The sequence below is a fragment of the Drosophila melanogaster genome, chromosome X (genome assembly GCF_000001215.4).
Source record: "Drosophila melanogaster chromosome X".
Taxonomy (NCBI): domain Eukaryota; kingdom Metazoa; phylum Arthropoda; class Insecta; order Diptera; family Drosophilidae; genus Drosophila; species Drosophila melanogaster.
In genome coordinates, this window is record NC_004354.4 from 12,018,124 (window position 1) to 12,039,997 (window position 21,874).

General features: G+C 44.9%; 5 protein-coding genes across 6 annotated transcripts; 3 read left to right on the top strand and 2 right to left on the bottom strand.

Moving 5' to 3' along the window:
* Window positions 1-516: 516 nt before the first annotated feature.
* Lsm12a (LSM12 homolog a) lies at window positions 517-2,596 on the top strand. The gene is made up of 5 exons (NM_132549.3): window positions 517-1,202; window positions 1,505-1,635; window positions 1,702-1,818; window positions 1,884-2,015; window positions 2,412-2,596. The coding sequence occupies exons 1-5, from the start codon at window positions 1,058-1,060 to the stop codon at window positions 2,538-2,540; spliced, it is 654 nt and encodes a 217-aa protein (NP_572777.2). The 5' UTR covers window positions 517-1,057; the 3' UTR covers window positions 2,541-2,596.
* Window positions 2,597-2,944: 348 nt separating this feature from the next.
* On the top strand, window positions 2,945-4,623 carry Tango4 (Transport and Golgi organization 4). The gene is made up of 2 exons (NM_132550.3): window positions 2,945-3,155; window positions 3,215-4,623. Exons 1-2 carry the CDS (start codon window positions 3,037-3,039, stop codon window positions 4,542-4,544), a joined length of 1,449 nt encoding a protein of 482 aa, NP_572778.1. The 5' UTR covers window positions 2,945-3,036; the 3' UTR covers window positions 4,545-4,623.
* Window positions 4,624-4,713: 90 nt separating this feature from the next.
* On the bottom strand, window positions 4,714-10,909 carry Usp7 (Ubiquitin-specific protease 7). Of its 2 annotated transcripts, none has more exons than NM_132551.3 (4): window positions 10,301-10,909; window positions 8,503-9,916; window positions 6,991-8,388; window positions 4,714-6,934 (listed from the first exon to the last, which is right to left on the bottom strand). In NM_132551.3, the coding sequence occupies exons 2-4, from the start codon at window positions 9,742-9,744 to the stop codon at window positions 6,185-6,187; spliced, it is 3,390 nt and encodes a 1,129-aa protein (NP_572779.2). In that variant the 5' UTR covers window positions 9,745-9,916; window positions 10,301-10,909; the 3' UTR covers window positions 4,714-6,184. The 2 variants fall into 2 exon arrangements, with proteins under 2 accessions (NP_572779.2, NP_001285149.1); NM_001298220.1 differs by having other exon boundaries at window positions 5,464-6,922.
* Window positions 10,910-11,630: 721 nt separating this feature from the next.
* Window positions 11,631-13,342, bottom strand: Cyp311a1 (Cytochrome P450 311a1). The gene is made up of 4 exons (NM_132552.3): window positions 13,153-13,342; window positions 12,716-13,093; window positions 12,289-12,638; window positions 11,631-12,235 (listed from the first exon to the last, which is right to left on the bottom strand). The coding sequence occupies exons 1-4, from the start codon at window positions 13,301-13,303 to the stop codon at window positions 11,663-11,665; spliced, it is 1,452 nt and encodes a 483-aa protein (NP_572780.3). The 5' UTR covers window positions 13,304-13,342; the 3' UTR covers window positions 11,631-11,662.
* Window positions 13,343-14,508: 1,166 nt separating this feature from the next.
* Cyp318a1 (Cytochrome P450 318a1) lies at window positions 14,509-17,160 on the top strand. Its single transcript, NM_167318.1, has 7 exons — window positions 14,509-14,856; window positions 14,919-15,110; window positions 15,177-15,377; window positions 15,779-15,848; window positions 15,913-16,228; window positions 16,289-16,778; window positions 16,893-17,160. Exons 1-7 carry the CDS (start codon window positions 14,691-14,693, stop codon window positions 17,066-17,068), a joined length of 1,611 nt encoding a protein of 536 aa, NP_727590.1. The 5' UTR covers window positions 14,509-14,690; the 3' UTR covers window positions 17,069-17,160.
* Window positions 17,161-21,874: the final 4,714 nt, after the last annotated feature.

The following is a 21,874-nucleotide window of genomic DNA, read 5'->3' on the forward strand; positions in this document are numbered from 1 at the left end:
GGATGTGCACAATAATATATGTGTTACTTTCTCAGAATTAAGTTATAGCGCTAAATATATAAAAATTGAGAAACCCATTCGGATTTGCCTATACTTTCAGCTCTAGCTGGAGCGGGAATTTAACCAAATAACGTTGCGCCGATATGCTATCGGTAGCCACAACAAGTATTTAATAAAAGTTTTCCAAATATTTCAATTTATTAGTGGAAAAACCGCTCTAAGCAAATACCTTTAACTTAATCAAGAGATTAGGGGTAAAACGATTAGGATCTGCACGATTTATAAGGAAACATTCAATTGCAACAACATTTAGACAAGTCAATATTATCTACTTTTGTCTTTTCAGTATGCAATCAACTTTGGATTTTCACACTTATAGCTTAAAAATCTGTCTTCATTTTCGAACTCACATATAAATAAATATCAATAAATTATTATTGCACTTGATTTGTTTGCAGCAACGTTGCCAGACTTCCGTAATCGATGACTATCGAACCTATCGCTGCGCGGCATGTGCAACACTGCGTTTTCTGCTGCCCCCTTTTGGCTGTTGTTTCGTGTGTTGACCAATAAATTTTTCGCGTACTTTTCCAACTTTTCAATTACCGAACCGCAATTGCCGCCAAAATAGATAGCCGATAGCTAGTCGAGCGAGTAACCAGCGAGTTTTTGGCCAATTCACGCGACGATCAGGGGCAGTGGAAGCAGGAGCAGGATCTCGACCAGATCGCCAGGAAGCGACATTTCCATTAGAGCGGTTCAAGTGAAAGCGAGTGAGCTGCACGGCACGAGAGAACGAGACAGACAGACGGCGAGAGTGAGAGCGAGCGAGAGAGCTAGTTAAATCCTTTCGAGAATTCCAGGAATTCAAGCATCCAAAACAGCTGCTGCTGCCGCAAAATCATCAACATCATCACCATCGCTGTTTGTGAAACGTTGTTCAAGCAACGGCGTGCCAACAAACCAGTATCGACATTTAGATCTAGATTCGAATCCCCTATCCACATAGCTTGTGGGTGCACTTTTCCAGTTGGCCAATCTCAACCAGCAATTAAAAATGGCCGCTGCCGCTGCGAGCGCAGTGAATGCAGTGAACGACTGCTTCAGCATCGGATCCACAGTCGTCTGTACGACCTGTTTCAACGAGGAGGTGGAGGGCGAGGTGCTGGCCTTCGATCACAACACAAAGATGCTTATCCTGAGTATCCTTTTGCAACGAAATCCCCGAAATGCATACCCACACACACACACAACTTGCCCGCCGGGTGAAAGCGAGCACTTTCTCCGGCTGTCCACAGGGATCTCTTGAGCTGTCTGGACAAAAAGTCACACTGTCCTTTAGATTCGTATATAATTCTAATTCACACTCATCTTAACTGATAGCATTCACATATCACCTATCTCTTATCAAACCCATTGTTTACTGCTTGACAATTTGGTTCTCCGTACATCGTATATCTTTGCCCCCCGTTCCTGCTCTTCTCTTCCCTTTCCAACCGCATAGAATGCCGATCCAAGTCCACGGAGGAGCTGAGTGATATCTACGCGATGAACCTCTCGCTCTGCAGCAACGTGCAGGTGATCAAGGAGTGCAACGGCAACTTTGATGATCCGCAAAAGCTTAATCTGGAACAGGTAAGCATGCCAGCTCTGACCACTTACATAAATATATATATATATATATATATATTGCTTATACAGGTCAAAATGCGTCTGAGGAAAACAGTTGAGCGAAGACAGGACTACTTGAAGTCTAAGAATGCTGATGTCAGTCCAGAGGCGCAGGAACTCTATAGAGCGATAGCCAAACAATACGGGGTAATGACCTCTTGCACGATGCCCTATCATCATTAACCATTGCTATTTCTTTTACTATTTTGTAGTACAATGAAGTCTCCTGGCAAGGACTTAACATACAGATCCTAAATGAAGTCACCATCTCGCCGCCGTACCGAGTGGACAACGTGGTGTCCAGCTCGAACAACGAAACTTCATGCAACTACATCAAGCGCATCGTAAGCAATTGCCCAACCGCAGCACCTTCAAGCAAACTGTCATAAATCCGAAATGAAGTTCGTTAAATCTTTAATCAGACTAGCAAACCATTGTAACTTAAACCCAACGCAATGGCTCAAACAACGATTTAGTTGAATTAATGTTCAGAACATTCTAGATTCGCTAATGTTTATAGGTTATTCATATGTCAAGATAGTCCTAAATATTTCAAGTACTTCCCAATGTGGTTTAGGGTTTGATTAGAAACAGTATTAAGCATTTTATCATTCTGATATAAACATACAAATGCGCAAAGTTGCGGTAAAAAAAAATAATGCTTTATGACAGAATTGTGGCTGGTGTGGTCGGTGTTTTTAAGTTCATAGGTTAATCTTTACTCCATCTTTTATCTGCAGATCAAACAGTTCTTCAACACGAGGCCATCGCCCGTCCCGGAAAGCGGAGCTGCGGCCAGCACCTCGTCACCATCGGTGTCTCCCACGTCCTCATCTCTTGCATCTGGATCGCCGGTTCCCGCAAACTAATAATAAGCAGAAAAAAAACACAAACAAAACAAAACAAAAAAACAGAAATGTGCTTCAAAAAAGAACAACGTATTGGTTTTTTAATCTCTCGGGTGGGCGCATAAAGTTAACACTTTGATGGGTATTCGAAAAACGATTCTGAAAAAACTATCAGTTTTTGTGGCTTTTATGGTACTTTGAATTCAGGACCCACAATTTCTCATCTCGACTTAAGGTTGTGAAAAGTTAAATCATTTTTTTCTAATTATTAGATAATTCAATTACACAATTTCAATTAGATATTAGATATTTGCATTTAAATACATTTAAAATTTTAATAAAACTTCTTTTAAAAATGGATGCCCATGTAGCATTAACATTTGGCTATAAACAAGCTAGCAGACATCACTGTCCGATAACCGATAGCCCGATTGTTATGTATGGCTTGTGGTGGTCAGCTGCAAGAGCCGCGCCGCGTTTTTAACAAATTTAGCGAATAAGCAATAAATAACAGACAATGGCCATGGAAGACGTGCAGAAGCACAGCGTGCACACGCTGATATTCCGCTCCCTGAAGCGCACCCACGATCTGTTCGTCTCCAACCAGGGAAATCTGCCCGAAATCGACGAACGTTTGTGAGTATACCTGTAGTTTGCAACTTACGCATTGTTAATTTGTGTTTTTCGTTAAACAGAGAGAAGTTGCGACGTTCCATCAAGGCGAAGGATGGCTATGGCCTTGTGCTGGACAAGGTGGCGAAGATCGGCGAGGCCAGGAAGGCATCAGGAGCCCAAACGCCGGGCGACAAGACGCTGGCCATCACCGATGGCAGTGCAACGGATGCGGCCAGCGGTGCCGGCAGTCTGGTTAAGTACAATGCGGGCGCCAGGCCAGCGGAGAAGACAGCGCCACTGGTTACCGGCACACACACATCCCTGGTGCGCGCCTCCCTGGCGAACAGCAATGCAGATATGAGCGCCAATGGCGCCATCGCCAGCCATCTGCAATTGATACCGAAGAAGGCGCCCAGCATACCCAAGCCCAAGTGGCACGCACCCTGGAAACTGTCGCGCGTCATCTCCGGCCATTTGGGCTGGGTGCGATGCATCGCCGTGGAGCCGGGCAACGAGTGGTTCGCCACCGGCGCTGGCGATCGTGTGATCAAGATCTGGGACCTGGCCAGCGGCAAACTGAAGCTCTCGCTCACCGGTCATGTGAGCACTGTGCGCGGTGTGGCCGTCAGCACGAAGCATCCGTATCTGTTTAGCTGCGGCGAGGATCGGCAGGTCAAGTGCTGGGATCTGGAGTACAACAAAGTCATACGGCATTATCACGGTCACTTATCGGCTGTTTACTCGCTGGCCCTGCATCCCACCATCGATGTGCTGGCCACCTCCGGTCGCGATTCCACTGCCCGCATCTGGGACATGCGGACCAAGGCGAATGTGCACACACTGACGGGCCATACGAACACGGTGGCCAGTGTGGTGGCGCAGGCCACCAATCCGCAGATCATCACCGGCTCCCACGATTCCACGGTGCGTCTGTGGGATTTGGCCGCCGGCAAGAGCGTCTGCACGCTAACCAATCACAAGAAGTCCGTGCGCAGCATAGTCCTCCATCCATCGCTGTACATGTTCGCCTCCGCCTCGCCGGATAACATCAAGCAGTGGCGCTGTCCGGAGGGCAAGTTTGTGCAGAACATCTCCGGCCACACGTCCATTGTCAATTGCATGGCGGCGAATAGTGAGGGCGTGCTCGTTTCGGGCGGCGACAACGGCACGATGTTCTTTTGGGACTGGCGTACCGGCTACAATTTCCAGCGGTTCCAAGCGCCCGTCCAACCGGGCTCCATGGACAGCGAGGCGGGCATATTCGCCATGTGCTTCGATCAATCGGGCAGCAGGCTAATCACCGCCGAGGCGGACAAGACAATCAAAGTGTACAAGGAGGATGACGAGGCCAGCGAGGAGTCGCATCCGATTAACTGGCGACCGGATCTACTGAAGCGCCGCAAATTCTAGACTCCTAGTTTGTAAGCCTATCCATAATAGAATACGATTTTCCAAACGATTTCATTAAAAACAACTTTAAATGCGCTCGAATCTTTGAGTAAGCTAGTTTCTGGTCAAGAATCCTGCATCCAAATGCGCAGGTAAGTCGATGGAGATGGAAATGAAAGAGTTGTCAGTTGAATTCTTGGTATTTTTATTGGGTTTTTTTTTGTTCCGTTTATTTTGTACACATAAATAAATTGAATTATTTGCTGCATAAATAATAATAGCATATAGCGGTAGTAGATTAATAAAATATGATTTCTTGTTGGCTCTCTTCTCATTTGATTCGGTTTTTCGAAACGGAAACGGATGTGGGCGCGGACGCGGATCTCGATTCCTTCGCTATATAGTTAACAAAGAAAAAGCACTAAACTGTGTATTATTGTAATTTATTAATTAATTTTATGTTGTCTAGTCCTTTGCATACATTTTTATCATTTCATGTTTAAAAATCACAAATAATTGTTTGAAACAAATCTTATATTTTTCATCTCCCATACATACGCCTTTGCCATCTCTTTCGATTTGCTGCTCGAATATATGCATATATATATATATATCCACCGCCATCGTCTTCAAGTTTATCTTGCGTCTCGTTTGGTGACTCTTTTTGTTTTGTTAATCGTATGTTTCGTTTAAAGTTAAACTTGTTACATAGTTGCGTTTATTTGTTTACAGCTCTTCCTCTCTCGTTTACCTATAATCTATATATAATGCTCCTCTTGTTGGTTGCTTTTATTTAGTTTATGTTCTTTCTTTCTATGCCCTTCTATTAGGTTTAAGGTTTCTCATTTCCTTTTCTTTGCTCGACCCTCCTTCACTTTTTCTTTCTTTCTTTACATAATCTTGCTTTTGCTTTTACTTTTGTTTCTTTCTTTCTTTCTTTCTTTTTGCTTATAATTTTATTGGACAACTAGCAACGAACGCTTATTTACACTTGGACAAAAGGAAACGATTCGCTTCGCGGCGAGTTCACTTCTACTTCTGCCTGCGATTAAACAATTATCGATTAAGAATATTATGTAGCATAGAAGAATATTATGTAGTAGAAGCCTAAGCCTAAATTGAAGTTACTTTAGTTCAAGCAATGAGTCAGCGTCAACGGGAGTTCGAGGTACTGGACTCGATGCGAAAGCTGATACTCTGGTCAGGATTGTTCGGCGGACGAAACGGAAACGGAAACGAGAGTAAGAGGAAAGGAAGAGCGGTAAAACAAAGTAAGAAGAATGAAGGGAGCAAGTTTGCGCGGCATGGCGTGGCCAGTGGATCTCCAAACACTGCCGTCGTCGGCGGGGACTAATAAATACCTAAATATTACTTAGCTGTTAGACTACAAACAATATATATGTATAAAAGTAAAAAGGGTAAGTTCCGCGCATGTGTGTGTATGTGTGTGTGTGTGTGTGTGTGCCGTGGTGTGTATGAATCGTTTCCAAGAAATATGCTCTTTGTTTTTGAATTTTGAAAAACAATAAACACGTGCGGCCATAATCCCTTGCCCGCAATCCATCCTTTTAATCCCGCTCCGCACGCAAACTTGCTCCGCTCCGCCATCATCCAGTTTAGAGCGTGAATTCTTCTCCTCTTCTCCGGTTCGTGTCACCGCCCTAGTTATATATCTTGATGGCCTTCTCGGAGAAGTTAAGCGAACTGCGCTTACGCGACTTGTTGATGTGATCCAAGCCAAAGAAGGGCAACTGGCCGCTGGTCCACGAGCGATAAACCTCCAGATCAACGGGCGTATTGTCATTAACATCCGCATTGTGACCCATAGAGATTACGCAGAATTTGTAGTTTTCCCACTCCTTGTCCTGCACATTCAGACGACGCTGGATGCGCTGCTTAAGTGCACCGTATGGCTCACCTTGGCGCGCCTTGGTTAGGAAGGGTATGCCGAATGAGTTGTACAGCTCTTTGCTGAAATGGGCCACTGGTATGAGGAACTCATTCTCCGCCAGTTGCATATCCTCCGCCGGCACCTCCTCGATGCGAAAAGTCTTTTGAGCGCCCTGTGCGGTCGTTATTGACTCGTTGGACTTTAGCAGCGTATCCAGCGGTATATCGTCCTTGCATACCGCCACAATCTTATGATTGCTAATCTTCAACAGGCGCAATTTGCGACGGCTGTTCTCCGCAAACGAGATTTTCTTTGCCGCCTCCTCCAGCAATCCTTTCACCGTATCGTTCTTATTGGGGTAAAGTACCAGCTCCTTTTCGTCCTTAAGATCACTGCTCACCCAGACGCACTTGAACTGCTTCTTATTATCCAGCTCGTGGATGCTAAGCGATAGTCGTTGATAGAAGATACGCTTGGTTGAGCTCTGTTTGGTGTAAGAAACCAGATCCTTGATGGTGCCCTTCAATAAATAGTAAACTTTAATGGAAAAAGCATTAATTGCATATTTATATTTACCTTAAATGTGTAGGGTACAGCATTGCCCGCCGTCTCCTTGTAGTTGTTGATGCACATGAAGAACTGCAGCTTCTGTGGATCGGTATTCAAGCGCTCGGCCACCGCATTGGCGAGCTGATCGTAATTATAGCGATTGGACAGCTCCAGCGTAAAGTCCGGTTCATTGGGATTGCATTTGTCGCTGAAGATGATCTCGATGCGGTAGACTAGATCCAGGAAGTAATCCCCTACCGTGGGCAGGTCGAGTTTGGCGTCAACGTTTTCGCGCTCGAAGATTAAAATGTGGCCTTGCAGATGATCCTGCGGTATGAACAGCGCACTCTCGATGGGCTCATTCAGATTGACCAGCTTCTTGTCGGCATACTCATCGTAGATGGTCAGCTCGGTGTCCGGTTCGAAGCCCAGTTTGCTATTAACATCCGGCACCAGATCAATGAGTCGGCGGGTGTGCGGCTGTTGGGTACATCCAATATAATTTAGCCGCTTATTGCGCGGATCATAGTATTTGAGGAACAGCAGGGATTCGGTCTTGGGATTAAAGGGCGGCAGGGGACCAGGTACATCCGTCCAGGCCAGCTGCAGCCAGATGACCCACGGTTTCTGTGACGTTGATATCTGCTCGATGGTGCGTGATCCCTCCGCCACGAAATCGAAATGCGAAAACTTTTGCGTCTGGGCGGTGCACAAGTTCCACATGCGCATACGTTGGCGCGACACTCCGAAACCCCTGACAAACAAGTCCACCAGCTCGTCGACAGTCTGATTTTGTTTGATGCGGAAGACGCGCGGATGGACCTTCTCCAGATCGAAGAGACGACGCTTGTGCTGTTCCTCGAAGTTCTCCTCGAGGATTACGTGCACGGACACATATGTGTTGGCCTCGCCGCGCTCTTTGCGTCGCGCCATTTCGATTCGTTTCTCCAGATCGAGCCGCTCCACCAGATCGCTTGATATCTCGCTTTCCGTTATGTCGCCAAGGACGCGATCCAACTCCGACTGTCGGATGTAGACCAGCATATAGGCATTGCTGCACTTGGCATGAAACGAGATCTCATCGTCCATGCCGCCGTAGTTCTGTTCGATCGCCTCCTGTTTGCGGCAACTGGAGACCACATCGTCGTCGAACTTAAACCAACGTCCGTCAGCCTTTGGATTAATGAAGACCACATAGTGCCCGCCATGGTTATCGCCCGAATGCACCAGCACGGCGTGTAGAACGTAGTCCGCCAAGGTATTCTCACTCTCGGCCAGATAGCGATCCAGATTGATGTGTTCGTAGAACTCGAAACGATCGTTGTACTTGATCGAGCTATCCGTGACGGGATCGTACTGGAAGCGCATCAGGTGCAGATGCAAAACGGGTGGGAATGAAGTGAAGATGACGCCCTTGCTGGCTTCCTAAATTCACAAGATAATATATATCAATTACTATCATGAATAAACGGGCAAATAGTTACCGATTTTGGTGGCTATTGATTTTTTATTTAATTCTATTCGAATTCCGAGACTCACCTGCAAGCCATGCACACCAGCATCGTATTTGTTGTCACCCTCCAGCGTTTCGGGGGCTACGTAATCCTGAAAGGATTCGTAGATGTTCTTCTTATCCTTGATGTTCAGCTGAATGTCGTAGAACGTCTCGTAGCGTGTGCTATTGTAATCGACGTTCTTGCACTTAATGTACGACGACATTTTGCCCTCAAACAGACCCGGTATGGTGCCCTCCAGGATGGTGCCCTTCATCTTCGACTCGAGCTTGTCGAGCAGCACGCGCAGAAACTCCTGGACATCGTGCTGCATAAACGAATCGAGCGTCTCCCAGCCAAAGGATTTGGTTAACTTTTTGGTGCCAACGGGACGGTCACCAAACTGCAATTCATGGAACACACGCTGCAGCGATAATCCAACGGATTTGGAACTATCGTCAGCCTCCGTGGGTATGCGATACACAGACAGTCTTAGCGAATTGGTGAAGTACAATGTCTGCAGCAGCGAGTTCATATAGCAAGTGGCGCCCTGATTTTTAAGGCCAACATAGCCTGTGTGCTTCTTGGAGTCCCACAGAACGCCATGCGGTGCATCCGCAACGACGTGAACCTCCAGGGTAATGCTATTATTGTGCACATAGCTCTTTTCGGAATCCTTCAGCTCCTGCCAGGTGATAAAATTCGAGTAGCCATAGTCATTCTCCTTGGAGTAGAACAAATGCTTAATCCGGGCACGTGTGAATGGCTGTGCATCCGGCTTGTGGCACTTCAAACGCAGCTCGGCAATGGCATTGCACGACCAGGTGGGCGAATCATTCTCCCCGTTGCACTGCAGAAAGAAGCCGAGCGCTCGATCATTGGGTATGACCATGATCCGCCATGGCAGCATGCGGACATAAACTGGCGGCGATAGTCTCTGCGATTTCAATTGTACCACATTCTCGACGGTAAAGGAGAATGTCGTCTCCGAACGGAACTGATCCTCCTTGGACTCATCGTCAATGCCCATGGCCTCGCCATCGCCGAATGAAGTGGAGCTGCTATCGGCCAATAGTTGTTGTGGCGGCATATTGCCGTTCTCGCTGGGCAACTGGGTCACTGCACCAACGGCATGCAATTGTGGCTGGATAAGATTCTTGAATTTCGGCAATTGAGGCGGTGAATTTCGCTGCTGCTGTGTCTGTTGTAGGTCACTGGTGAGGATCTCGACCTCTTGGGTGTCCTGGGTGTCCATCGCTTCAATAGACTGATCTGTTTCAATTTCCATTTTAGTCGGCACTTGAATAGTGCTAAAATTGGCGGCACCTCCGCGGAGGATCGGATTTCTCTGTAGGATTGTCGCTACTCACTGGATGCTGCTTTTAACTGGACGACTGCTGCCGCTATGCGGCTTCTTCTTTGCTTTTCTAGCTTCGAATTCGCCCACTGTATAGAAAGTCCTGTCGTAAGCAAATGTTCAATTACAATGATGTACGCACAAGATGGTAAAACATACGCACGCTATCGGCGCACATGTACATACATACATATATATAAATATATATATATATATATGTATATGTATTGTAAAATGACTGGATGCATGTACCAAATTGCATATGGATATATACAAGTCTATATATTTTGTTTTATGCAATTTGTTGCGGCTGAGTAGGAAGAAGAAGAAGCAGCAGCGGCGGAATCATCTTTAAATGCGTCGCCGCTTCAGCGTCTTCTTCTTCGTTTGCTCCGCACACGCAGGGGCATGCACTTATTTTGCGTACATACATATGTACATCCGCCTATGTACATTTGGGATCTAAATATGTATGTATGAAGCTTACCTTGCTTGTTCGACCGCTCGCTCTCCGATTTTGCCGTATTGGAATACAACAAACAAAAAAAAAAAACAACAAAAAAATAAGAAGAGTGGGTGGCGCTTTGCGGAGGATATTTCCGTGGGCGGGCAAGGTTGTTCTCACGCACAAACGCTGATTTTACGGCAATTGACAATCAAATCGGCGATGTAACAAAGATGTAACGTTGCGTACTGAAAATTTGGCAAATAGTGAAGATTCTTTGCGTATTTTTCGCCGTATGCGTGTGCTAGCCTGCTTTCTTTCCAGCAATACAATAACTACAAATACACTCGAACTTATGGCATTTGCATGGGTGTGTGCGTTTTTCGTTTGTCTTCGATGTACTCTTCCGTCGCTTCGCTTCGGTTAATTTTTTATTTCTTTTTTTTGTAGGCTCAAGCAACGGAGCAACGTTATGCCGAAAAAAACCAAAAAACTAATGATGTCACATGTGTTAAATTTTGAGAATTTAAAAACGAACAGTTTTGAAGTATTTCACACGGCACTGCATCGCAGCGTTAACGTATCAATTAATATTTTCGCACACACACATACACATGCAGCGCGCAGCTCGTGCAGCTGTCAAAAACGAAACGATAACGGCAGCATATGTTATCGGCGCCAGCAACGCTGCGTGCCGCTCACGCGACTATCGATAGCTACCAGGGCGGCAGGAATTGGGCAGATGTAGCTAGATTGTAGCTATTTCCCCGACGTTGGCGAAGATCGATGTTTTTTTTATGTTTTTGGCGAAAAACATCGATATTTTAAATATAAACAAAAAAAATTGAGATTTATTTAAATTTATAGATTCTTATATTTATATATTTTCGGGAGTTAAAAACTTACTTTTCAGATATTTATCCATGTCTTCCACGACGCTAGTCACATTAAATTTGATATGCTTTTTTTAATTGAATTAGAAAATATGGAAAATTAATTTATAATTACAATTTATAAACTTTTCTCCTACTTTGCGCTTGGAAAAACATCGATGATTCCTTGAAAAAAGTCGATGTTTGTGATTTTTCCAAAACATCGATAAGTAATTAATATTTAACGAAATTATTAGGAAAACTTATTCGTACCGCAAAGTAAGGACGTCAAAATGAAATATTTATAATTTTGGTATGGCTTAATATTAAAATGGTTTCGCTCTTTTCTAAGTTAGTTATATTTAGAAACCATGTACATATTTCCGACAGCATAATATAAGTTATATACCGTAAAAATGAATTTTGATAACTATTTAGATGTAGAATATATAACATATATCTAAATATCTAAATATATCTAAATAAATATATATTTTTTTGAAACCAGAAATGATAATTTAAAACACCTATTTTATTGTTTTAAAAATGACACATTTATGCCCTGCTGGGCTTTCAGAACCATTTGGGCCTCCAGCCTGAGCGGAGCCTGCTCCGGACTCAGTTCCATTTGGAATTCCCTAACAAGACGAGCGGTGAGCAGCTTCATCAGGAGCAGGGAGTACCGCCTGCCGATGCAGACATGTGGTCCTCCAGAGAAGGGTATATAACTGAAGGCGGGTGGGGCGACAGCGCCATCCTCCGGCAACCAACGTTCCGGCTTGAAGGCATACGGATCCGGATAGTATTCCTTATCGTGCGCCAATCCGTACATATTTATCCATAGCGTTACGCCGGCGCAGTAGGTCCGTCCTCCAATCTCGGTCGATTGCGTAGTCTGGCGTCCAGTGGTGGGCACAATGGTATACAGTCGCAGCACCTCCTTGATCAACGCCTCCAAATAGGGCAGCCCATTGAGGGCGTCCAGATCCGTGGTTTCATCCAACGCCACATCCTGCAGCTCCTTTCGCAGACGCGTTTGCGTTTCGGGAAATTTCGCTAGAGCATATAGCACAAACGACATGGCGGCCGTGGTGGTATCCACTCCCTGAATTGCATCGAATATAAAAAAGAATAGTTCGTTGTTACAGGAAAACCCACCGCAAACACAAAGGTGTTGATCTCATCGCGAATTTCCCGTCGACTCAGCGATTGACCCTCGAATTTGGCCAAGAGGAGCGTGTCCAGGAGATTGTGGGCTCTGCCCGCTGGTTCCCCCATATCCAGCAACTCCTTGGCCCGCTTCTCGATCACCGACTCCATTTGGCTGTGAATCACCTGGAGCTGCTCGTCAAGATCACGCCAGAGTTGGGTGCGTTGAAAGATCCAGTCGGACGAGAGAAGCGGATTGATCATGCGCTTGAAGAGAAGCTTGCTGCTCAAATGGAATGCCTGGATGATGGGCGAATGATCCACGGACTGGGTGTCCAATTGGGCGCCCATTGAGGTGTCTGGAATGGGTGGGAAAACAGTGTAGTTGCTTACCACTTGGTTAACTACTACTACGTTAACTCCAAATTAATCTCACCCACAATCGCGTCCAGGAGGCAGGCGAACAGCGGTTCGGTGACCTCCAGGAACGCTCCCCTGGTGGCCCCCAGTCGCCCGACCAAACGCTCCACATGCCCACCAATCGCCGGAGCAAAGCTGCGCAGCAATTGAGGCTGAAAGGCGGGCGTTAGGAGGCGACGCTGTCGCGTCCAATGGGCACCATGGCTAATCAGCAGACCGTTGCCGATGAGCGGCTCCAGCTGCATAAAGGTGTCCGCCTTGCGCAGCGTTGGATCATGAAGCGCCTGGCGCGTCTCCTCCGCCGAATGGAGGAACACCCAGAGCTGTGGTCCCAGCCGGAGGCGATAGGTGGCACCGAAGCGATCGCGCAGCTCTGTGAAAACGAGAAAGATATCTTATGAAAGACGCGATTGCTGATCGCTATTTTGCGGAGCAAGTGCATCGATCACCCACATTCCGGCCTCAGTTTTCCAACCATCTGAGCATTGCCAAGTAGTGGAAATGCCCACGGACCCGGCAGACTGCTGCCCAATCGGAGCAGTGTCCATTTCCGCACCAGGATCCAAATGGTCAGGGTGATCAGTAGCAGTGGCCACAGTGCCATGTTGCTGGTTGTGTTCTTCTCGAGCGATTCGATCGGACTGAATGGGTTAGCTAAATGAAACTGGATTGGCAGCTAATCTGTACTGCTCTAAATTAACCCTTATCAAAAATAGTTATTTTTATTCTACATATTTTCCACTACGATAATGATTAACAAAAACAATAAATATATAGAAATATAGAAAGCATAATTAATGTAAGGGTATAACCTCAAAAATACATAGAAAATCAGTATTTAAGTTAAAAATTATAATAAAATGTTGCATATAAATTAAATGTGTTTTAAATGATTTTGTTATGAATTAATCAATAACATTACAATAAGTCGCACCTGGCTTTTCTAGGGTTAAGCACTGGATCCATTAACAGATCAACGAACTGTTAACAGTTAACAGAGGCCTAGATTAGATTATCGGATTTTACTCAGATATATATAAACTCGTATATATAAACATATATGTGAATATATATTTATAAATATGCACTTAATTGTGCCGCTGGTTTATGCGGATTATTGAATGCTAACAATCGGTATTTGCTGGCTTTTTCCATCGATCAATGAGCAATATCTAATCTGCGACTGAAACGATTGAGAAAAGTGCAGTTGTCTGCGGCTTGAACTTTGACCTTGCCAATTTAGATGTAATATCTTTAGGCGATTATTACATACGTACATATGTCGGTCAGCTAGATTTGCATTTTTTTTAGATTTTAGAAAAACAAGCATAGAGTCGAGTGTACCAATTAGATTCATCTATAGATGTATATCTATAGATATATGTACATGTATATATGTTTAAATATCTAATTGTACGATGGTTTATTGTAAAGACATAGATATAATTATAGGTTAATTATGTATTAAGATGTCTAAAAGTATGCAAAGCTATGGTACTGCATACTTTTGGGCACCTTGAGTGTCTGAATCCGCTCTCATTGCCTAAATATTGGAATATATTTGATTACATTTGATAATATTTGATTACATTTGAATATATTTGCTCATATATGATTATATTTCATGATATTTGATTATATTTGATTATATCTGATTATATTTCATTATATTTGACTTGTAGAACCTAAACTAAAATCGCTGATGACCCAAAATGCCGCCCACTGTCCGCCGGGCAATTAAGAAAGCCATTTCAGTCAACGATGTTGCCAATAAACTGTGTGTACCCACATTTCGGCAGTTGTCAACTGTTGGCCCAACCAAACGGTTCGCCACCTCCATTGGAGCCACCACCAAGCCATCAAATCATCAAACTGAGCCACTAAAAACCACGTTGATTGCAAGTGTATGTGCTGCCTACAAAGCACCACATTAGATCGAAAAAAAAACGCGTCGTGGAATCGCTCGGCCATTGTTGGTAGCGACACTAGTGATGCACCTGAACATTGCCCTTTGGGCATGCGGCGCCCTTCTGGCGGTGCTCCTCGCCTGGCAGCAGCGAAAGTGCTGGCGACTCATCTGGCAGCTGAACGGATGGCGCGGAGTGATCCAGCAGCCGGTGCTATGGTTACTACTCTGCATCAATCTGCATCCGAACAGTTGAGTGTAGAGTCGAAGGCCATTAGAGGAATAAGTTCTTATCCGGATGCATTCATTGCAGGCATACTGGAGAAGGTATCCCAATATCGGGTGCACTTCCAGCGACCGCTGGCCGTTCTCGTTGGCACCCGAGTCCTGCTCTATATCGATGATCCCGCCGGCATGGAGTGCGTTCTCAATGCGCCCGAATGCCTGGACAAGACCTTTCTGCAGGATGGCTTCTTTGTTCGACGCGGTCTGCTCCATGCCAGAGGTAAATACCTAAATAGCTGATTATCCAAATTATGCAATTAGCTTTATTTACCTGCAAATTTTTGAGGGCAAAAATGGAAATTGCGCCGCAAGCAACTGAATCCCGCCTTCAGTCACAATATCGTGGCCAGTTTCTTCGATGTCTTCAATTCGGTGGGCAATCAGATGGTGGAACAGTTCCAAACGCAGACGAATCTTCATGGACAGGCGGTTAAGTTTACGGCTGCCGAGGATTTGCTTAGTCGAGCTGTACTCGAGGTATCCTGTTGTAAGTAGCACAACTCAACTAGTTAATAATAAACATTTAAAATCTAAAACTAGTTAATTAACTTGCTTAAATTTATTGAAATGCCAGCAATCGATTAATTAATTGCAATCAACATTCAAATGGAATTTTATAAACAAATTACTAATTGCATTTACTTACCTGCGAGGGACGGACACGTTCCCTCCGTTTCCATGCGCCTCACGTAGCCGGAATCCCGCCAATATCCAATATGAATGTGGCTATATACCCATATATATACATATATATATATATATATATATATCCATTATTTTATGAGTGTTTGATTGAATTTGCTGTGCAGAGAGAGAGTTAATATTTGATATGAATAAGTAGTTTATATATTTTTTTTTCTGCCATGGAATCGCTTTACTTTCTTGCAGTGACCATTATGGGCACTCCAACCAATTTCACCCAATTGGATGACGCGCACATTGCCCACAGTTACAAGCGGTGAGTGCAGATGACTGACTCTCCAACCAATTTCAACTTACATTCCATTCCAATTCCCAACCAGACTATTGGAAATCTCCGCCGTTCGCGTGGTGAAGCCATGGCTACAGATTCGCCTTTTGCATCGCCTATTGGCGCCGGAACTTTACGAGGAGTCCAAAAAGTGCGCCAAATTGCTGGAGGATTTCGTTGGCGGCATTGTGAGAACAAAGCATCGCAATTGGCGGCTAAGGGACGCCGTTGGCGGTGAAAAGTCTGGAGAGGATGCATCTAACGGCTGGCAGAGGCGCATCTTTATCGAACAGATCTTTCAGTTGGCCGCCAATGGAGAGATGACGCTCGAAGAGATCATGGACGAGGCACAGTCGATGGTACTGGTGGTGGGTCTCAAAATTTCATATTTGAATACGATATATTTTATATTTTACTGCAATTTCCAGTCCTTTGAGACGGTATCCAATAGCATAATGCTGGCCCTGCTCTGCTTGGCCACCAACAAGGGTGATTGCCAGCGACGTTTGCTGGCGGAGATTAGGGCACTGGTGCCGGATGTTGGCCAAGTGGGCTTGGAGCAGTTGCAGCAGTTGCGCTATCTCGATGCCTTTGTCAGCGAATCGCTGCGCCTGTTGGCCACCGTGCCGATGAATTTGCGTCATGTTAGTCGAGATTTTCGGCTGGCGGGCAGGCAGCACGAAACGATTGTGCCACAAAATAGCATCGTTGTGCTGGACACGTTTAATATGCAACGCGACGAGCGTTGGTGGGGCGCCAACGCCAGGCAATTCGATCCGCAGCGGTTTCTCGATCAGGAAGAGGAGCAGCTGTCCAAGGGGCACAATGATTCGGGATCGGGTGAAAAACGAAGGCAGCGTGATCGTCGACACTCCTACAGCTTTTTGCCCTTCTCCAATGGACTGCGATCGTGTATTGGTGAGTTGGATGAAGTGACACGACTATCGGATACCCATTAGTCAGCTGAAGATTGTGCTTTCATTGTGAATTTTACGAGCATCTTATAATTGTATATACTTGTATATTTTTTAGGTCGTCGCTATGGTCTTTTTATCATGAAGGTCTTCCTGGTCAAGTTGATAACGAACTTTGATTTTCAGAGCGATTTTGAGCTGGAGAAGCTGCAGTTTGTCGAAAATATATCGCTAAAGTTCAAAAACGCCGATGACATCTTGCTGACAATTCAGCCAAAAAAGGAGTCCACTTGAGATGCATTGTTTTCAAATACTATAATTGCACGTTTTTTTTTTGTCATATATGTAATTAAGTTACAATGTAAAATAAATAAAATGAACAAGCTACGATTTTATTGTAGCTTATGCAATAAATACCCTTATTTTTATAGCAATATAAAATTTCCTACTAACTTTTTCCCAATTATTTGAATTTTTGTTGAAAGCTTTTGAAGTTTGTCAAACAGAAAGCTTAGTTATGTTTGCAACCATAGAAGCTTGAACAACAGATGGCGCCAGCTGAAGAAGTTTATATAAATAAATATCAATATATAAAAAATCTAATATAGCAATATATTATTATTATTTTTAAAGCATTTTCCAGCGCATTTTGAAAGCAAACATTTCTTTTATTTATGTAGAGCGTTTTGTGTTTTATGCAACACTAAACTAAAGAGGACTGAAGAGAATTCAGCAAGGATAATTTGTTTTCAACAAAAGATCAAAGGGCCCGACTTGGCGACTTGAAGTGGTAAATGGGCGTGCAACTAAGGGATGGGGGGGGGGGGGGGGGGAGGTGAAGAAGGGGGATACTGCAGCTGTCATGGGAGGCGACAAATGTCGGGCGATTGCCGAGCACACGCGACCTGCTAATGTGGCAGGACATGGCGAAAGGACTCGACTCGACTCGGCAGCGCCGTATGATAATATGCCACAACTGTCAGCAATATTTCCGCTCTGCTCCACTCCGTCGCCGTTACCTTTTCCGCCAGATTTGCCCGTCACCTATGCAGCATAGCAATATAGTACTAGCTAGCTTAACTTCAGTAAGTTCAGTGCGTTCAGTGCCGGGCACATACACATACACATACACATATCATTGTCAGGACTCGAGTCCTTTTGACTTGTCTAAAGAGTGGCGTCCAAAGAGCGTCCAAAATGCTGGCATGCTTCGCCTTAGCAGCTAAACGACAACAGCAGCAGCAGGAGCAACATCAACAGCAGTCAGCCGAGTGGCATCATTATAACTTGGTCTACACTGCGCGAAATCCGACAGGGATCTCCCTCAACGCAGAGGGGGTAGTATTGCATCTTGTTATTTCCCAAATCATTCAGACAAGTGCTCTCACGAGTTTTGCGATAGCACGAGTGAGTTTGGGACCTGCAAACACAGAGCACATGGCTTTTCTACCCATAAACCTAGAGATCTATGCGTTAGTCTATTCGATTCTATGCACTTGTATTCCTTAAAGTTAACCATAGTTATTTGCGTTAATAAACTTCTAAAATGTTGATAATTAAGAGGTATTATCAAGCCTAAAAGTCATATTTATTTGAGCTTGAGTAGTCTGTATGAAGATTAGGCTTAAATAATGGGTATGTGCTAGTTGAGTTCTCCTGCCTTTTTTGGGCTGGAAGAAATTTGGAAGGAGGAACTTACCTTTCGCCAGGCAAATGACGCCGTCAACGAAGTCATTAGGTGTAGGCGAGCGGGGGGTTTGGCAAAAAGGGGGCGTGGGCGGTGGGCGGTGTATGGGTAATGTCCTTGCAGTTGCTTCTACTTCTGCTGCTGCTGCTGCTGCTGCTGCTGCTGCTGCTGCTGTTGTTGCTGTTGCTATCGCTGCTGGCATTAACTTGACACTTTCCCCATTGCCGTGAGTGGAATGCATTCGGTGCCTGCGTGTCCATGTCCTTCGTCCTTGCGCCAGGATGTGTGCGAAAATTTATAACCGGCAAAGGCACTTGAAAGGCACGAACCCCTCCCCCTCCAACCCACACATATTTACTTTGATTGATGTGCCGGCACGAAATCGCCGAGTATAAAATATGGCCTGGCTCCACTCTAAAACGGAGTCTTAATTATTTGCCGAAGCATCCGGAAATGTCCGTAATTCCAACTGTCTGCATTGGTCAAGCTGAAAGAAGAAGAAGAGTTATGGCCCCAGTCCATTGGGTTTATCCACATTCTGCGATTGGGTGAATTCAATTCAATACAAGCCATAGAAATTCCAAGTAAATTATAATCCACTTTTTGCCTAGCAGTAAGCTGTTTAGTTTTAAAAGTTAAAAGTATGATGGACCTTTTATGGCTGATCAGATGTCCATTGTTTTTTGTTTTTTTTTTTTTGTTTTTTTGTGCCTGTTGCAAGTACTTGCCGGTTGGTCCACTCGAATCAGGTTCCTAAAATGCAAATCGTGCTGAATTGCATTTTTCAGCAAAATGCTTGGCGAACCAAACCGGCGAGTTTCAGCCACTGGACTTTTGCTGTGCGAGGCGTTGATAAATGTGTCGAGGAGCATCGGTTGCGCAGCCGGAGGATGTGGTCGCTGACATGGTGGCCAAAAACGTACCATGGCCAGTGTCAGTGCCACTGATGCCGTTAAGTGCGACAGAAATCCACTGAGCCGCATAAAAACGAAAGCGTGAAAATGCCAGCGGCCAGCTAATAGTGGAGTCTGCCGTTCCAGCTGGCAGAACCACCAGAACCAGAACCATGCGAACCACCAGGAGCATCGGTAGCCACCAGAACCAACACCACCACCAACCACCAACACCACCAACACCACCAACACCACCATCATCACCATCGCCACCACTCAGATTCACATGCAGTCACCAATGGTGGAGGCATTCCAGTGTGGCCGGCATTTTTGGATCATTTTTCTTAGTTTTTGTTGGTCCTTTGGTTTCTTCGGTGGCAACGTTGTTGACAATTTGTCGACGTGTCAAAAGAGTCAACGTGAATGTGACAAGTGACGCTGACGAGACAGGCTACCCATCCTGCATCCTCCATCCTCCAATCTCCACCAGTTCCTGGTCGAGATCCTGGTGCTGTTCCTCTAACTGTTCCGACTCCATTTGTTGACCTACTCATTGCCACCGAGACTTCCTGCATAAGCCATGGTTTTCAGAAAATGTTTTCCAACTTTTGCCAACTCCAAAATGACTCCAAATGATGATGCGATGTTGATTTAATTGGCTTTTACTGAAGTAAAGTGTCAAACTGTAAGTTCCTCATACATCTGACTTAATTATTATTATTAATATATATTATATTATATTATATTATATAACTTGTATTTCAAGAGCATATGTGCAGCACAGTGACATCAATTTTTGGCCAGATGATGTGGCATTCGCGATGCATTCCTGTGACGGCATCGAAAATTAATTTCTCCCTGATTCCAACGACGAGGAGCAACTCTCGACATTTGGTCATAAACGGCATAATTGATATATATACGACTGCATATGGGAGCGTGTGCGGATAAAGCTCATCAAGTGCTAACAGCGGTCCACTGTCCATCGTCCATCGTCCATCGTCCATCGTCCACTGGCCCCTTGTCACTAATTACATGCATGTCAATTTTTCGCTCATCGTTGCATCGTCGCGCTGGGATTGGGCATTGGGGTATTGGGATCGGGAACGGGATCGGGATTGCTGGGCGGGCATCCCCGCAGCTTGGGCAGCTGAAAAACCAAACATATTTGGACAGTTTGTGGGCGGCTGGCGGCTGTGGCGTCCATTTGGCGCCCAAGCCATCTGCATTTGTTCATCGGATGCGACGCCATGCAATGCAACACCCTTAACGATGTGCAACGTGGCGTATGCGCAATATTTTACAATATTTTGTACACTTTTTCTCTTGAGCTAACGAGAAAAATTCGATCTGCTTGCCATGCTCAGTGTTATTTTGTTTTTTTTTTGTGTCTTAAAAAGCAAAAAGAAGACATAAAGAAACTGTGCAACGTGTCGTATGCGCAATATTTTAACCTCTTGCTTAAATTACCCAGCAATTGTTGTAGAGCTAACTGATTTTAGATTTAAATTCTGAATAATCAATAAAAAATATAATAGCTGAGTGATATAAAGATACTGCTGCAGAATTCAAAACTTAGCAGTGCATTGAATGCCTCGGCTTGCAGTAATTTTCTTACTTTATTCAATTTTTCATTATTTGCTGACAGCTGTCGGTAAATGGAATTGTTTATTACCTGTCGTCTGCCCCGTGTTCATGTCCCAAGTCCATGTCCTGCCATCGGCCACCATCTATTCCATACCATCGTTGCCCATCGGAGCCCATTGCCCATTGCCCATTCCCATGGCTGCCCATCCAGTGAGCTGACCGACCACGTGGGTGATTATCATAACGTTTGGACTAGCCCAACTGCTCCATCAGCACTGGCAGCTGAATGTTGACAGTTTTGGTTAGCACAACAAAACGCTATTGTGGACTAACAACGGTGCTGCCCTGCCAGCCTGATAATGATAATGATGGATGTGTGAGTGTGAGTGTGTGTGTGTGTGTGTGTGTGTGTGTGTGTGTGCAGAAATCAGGAGTTGAGGGATAAATGCTACCGAGCTGTGGGCCAGCAAAGGGTTTAATGGCCAAAATGGGATAGCAGAAATGTGAAACGTGTACTGCGGGATTATGGGGCTTTAAATTGAACCCAATTTGAATCGCATTATCAATGCGTGTTCATTTGGAAAGTTCCGTTGCGAAAATGATTCAACAAGGCATTGCGAAAATTCGATGATGAATTATGGCACGTAATGTATTTATGCTATTGCCAGAAAATTTAACAAAAATATATCCAACTTTATAAGGCTGCTGACACTTCGATTCGTTTGGACTCGTAGACTGCAAATGCATGCGATGAAGCGACGCTGGCTTGGTCCATGTGACACCCTTTTTCACAGGTTCCACAGGCAATCGTGCCACCCAAAAAAGGAGTCTAATTGCCAGTGCCAAAGTGCCAAAGAATGGAGAGGTGGTGCAAAAAAAGTGAGAAGAAAGCCGACCTGGCAGCAGCTGCTGACTGCCTGCAACTGCAACTGC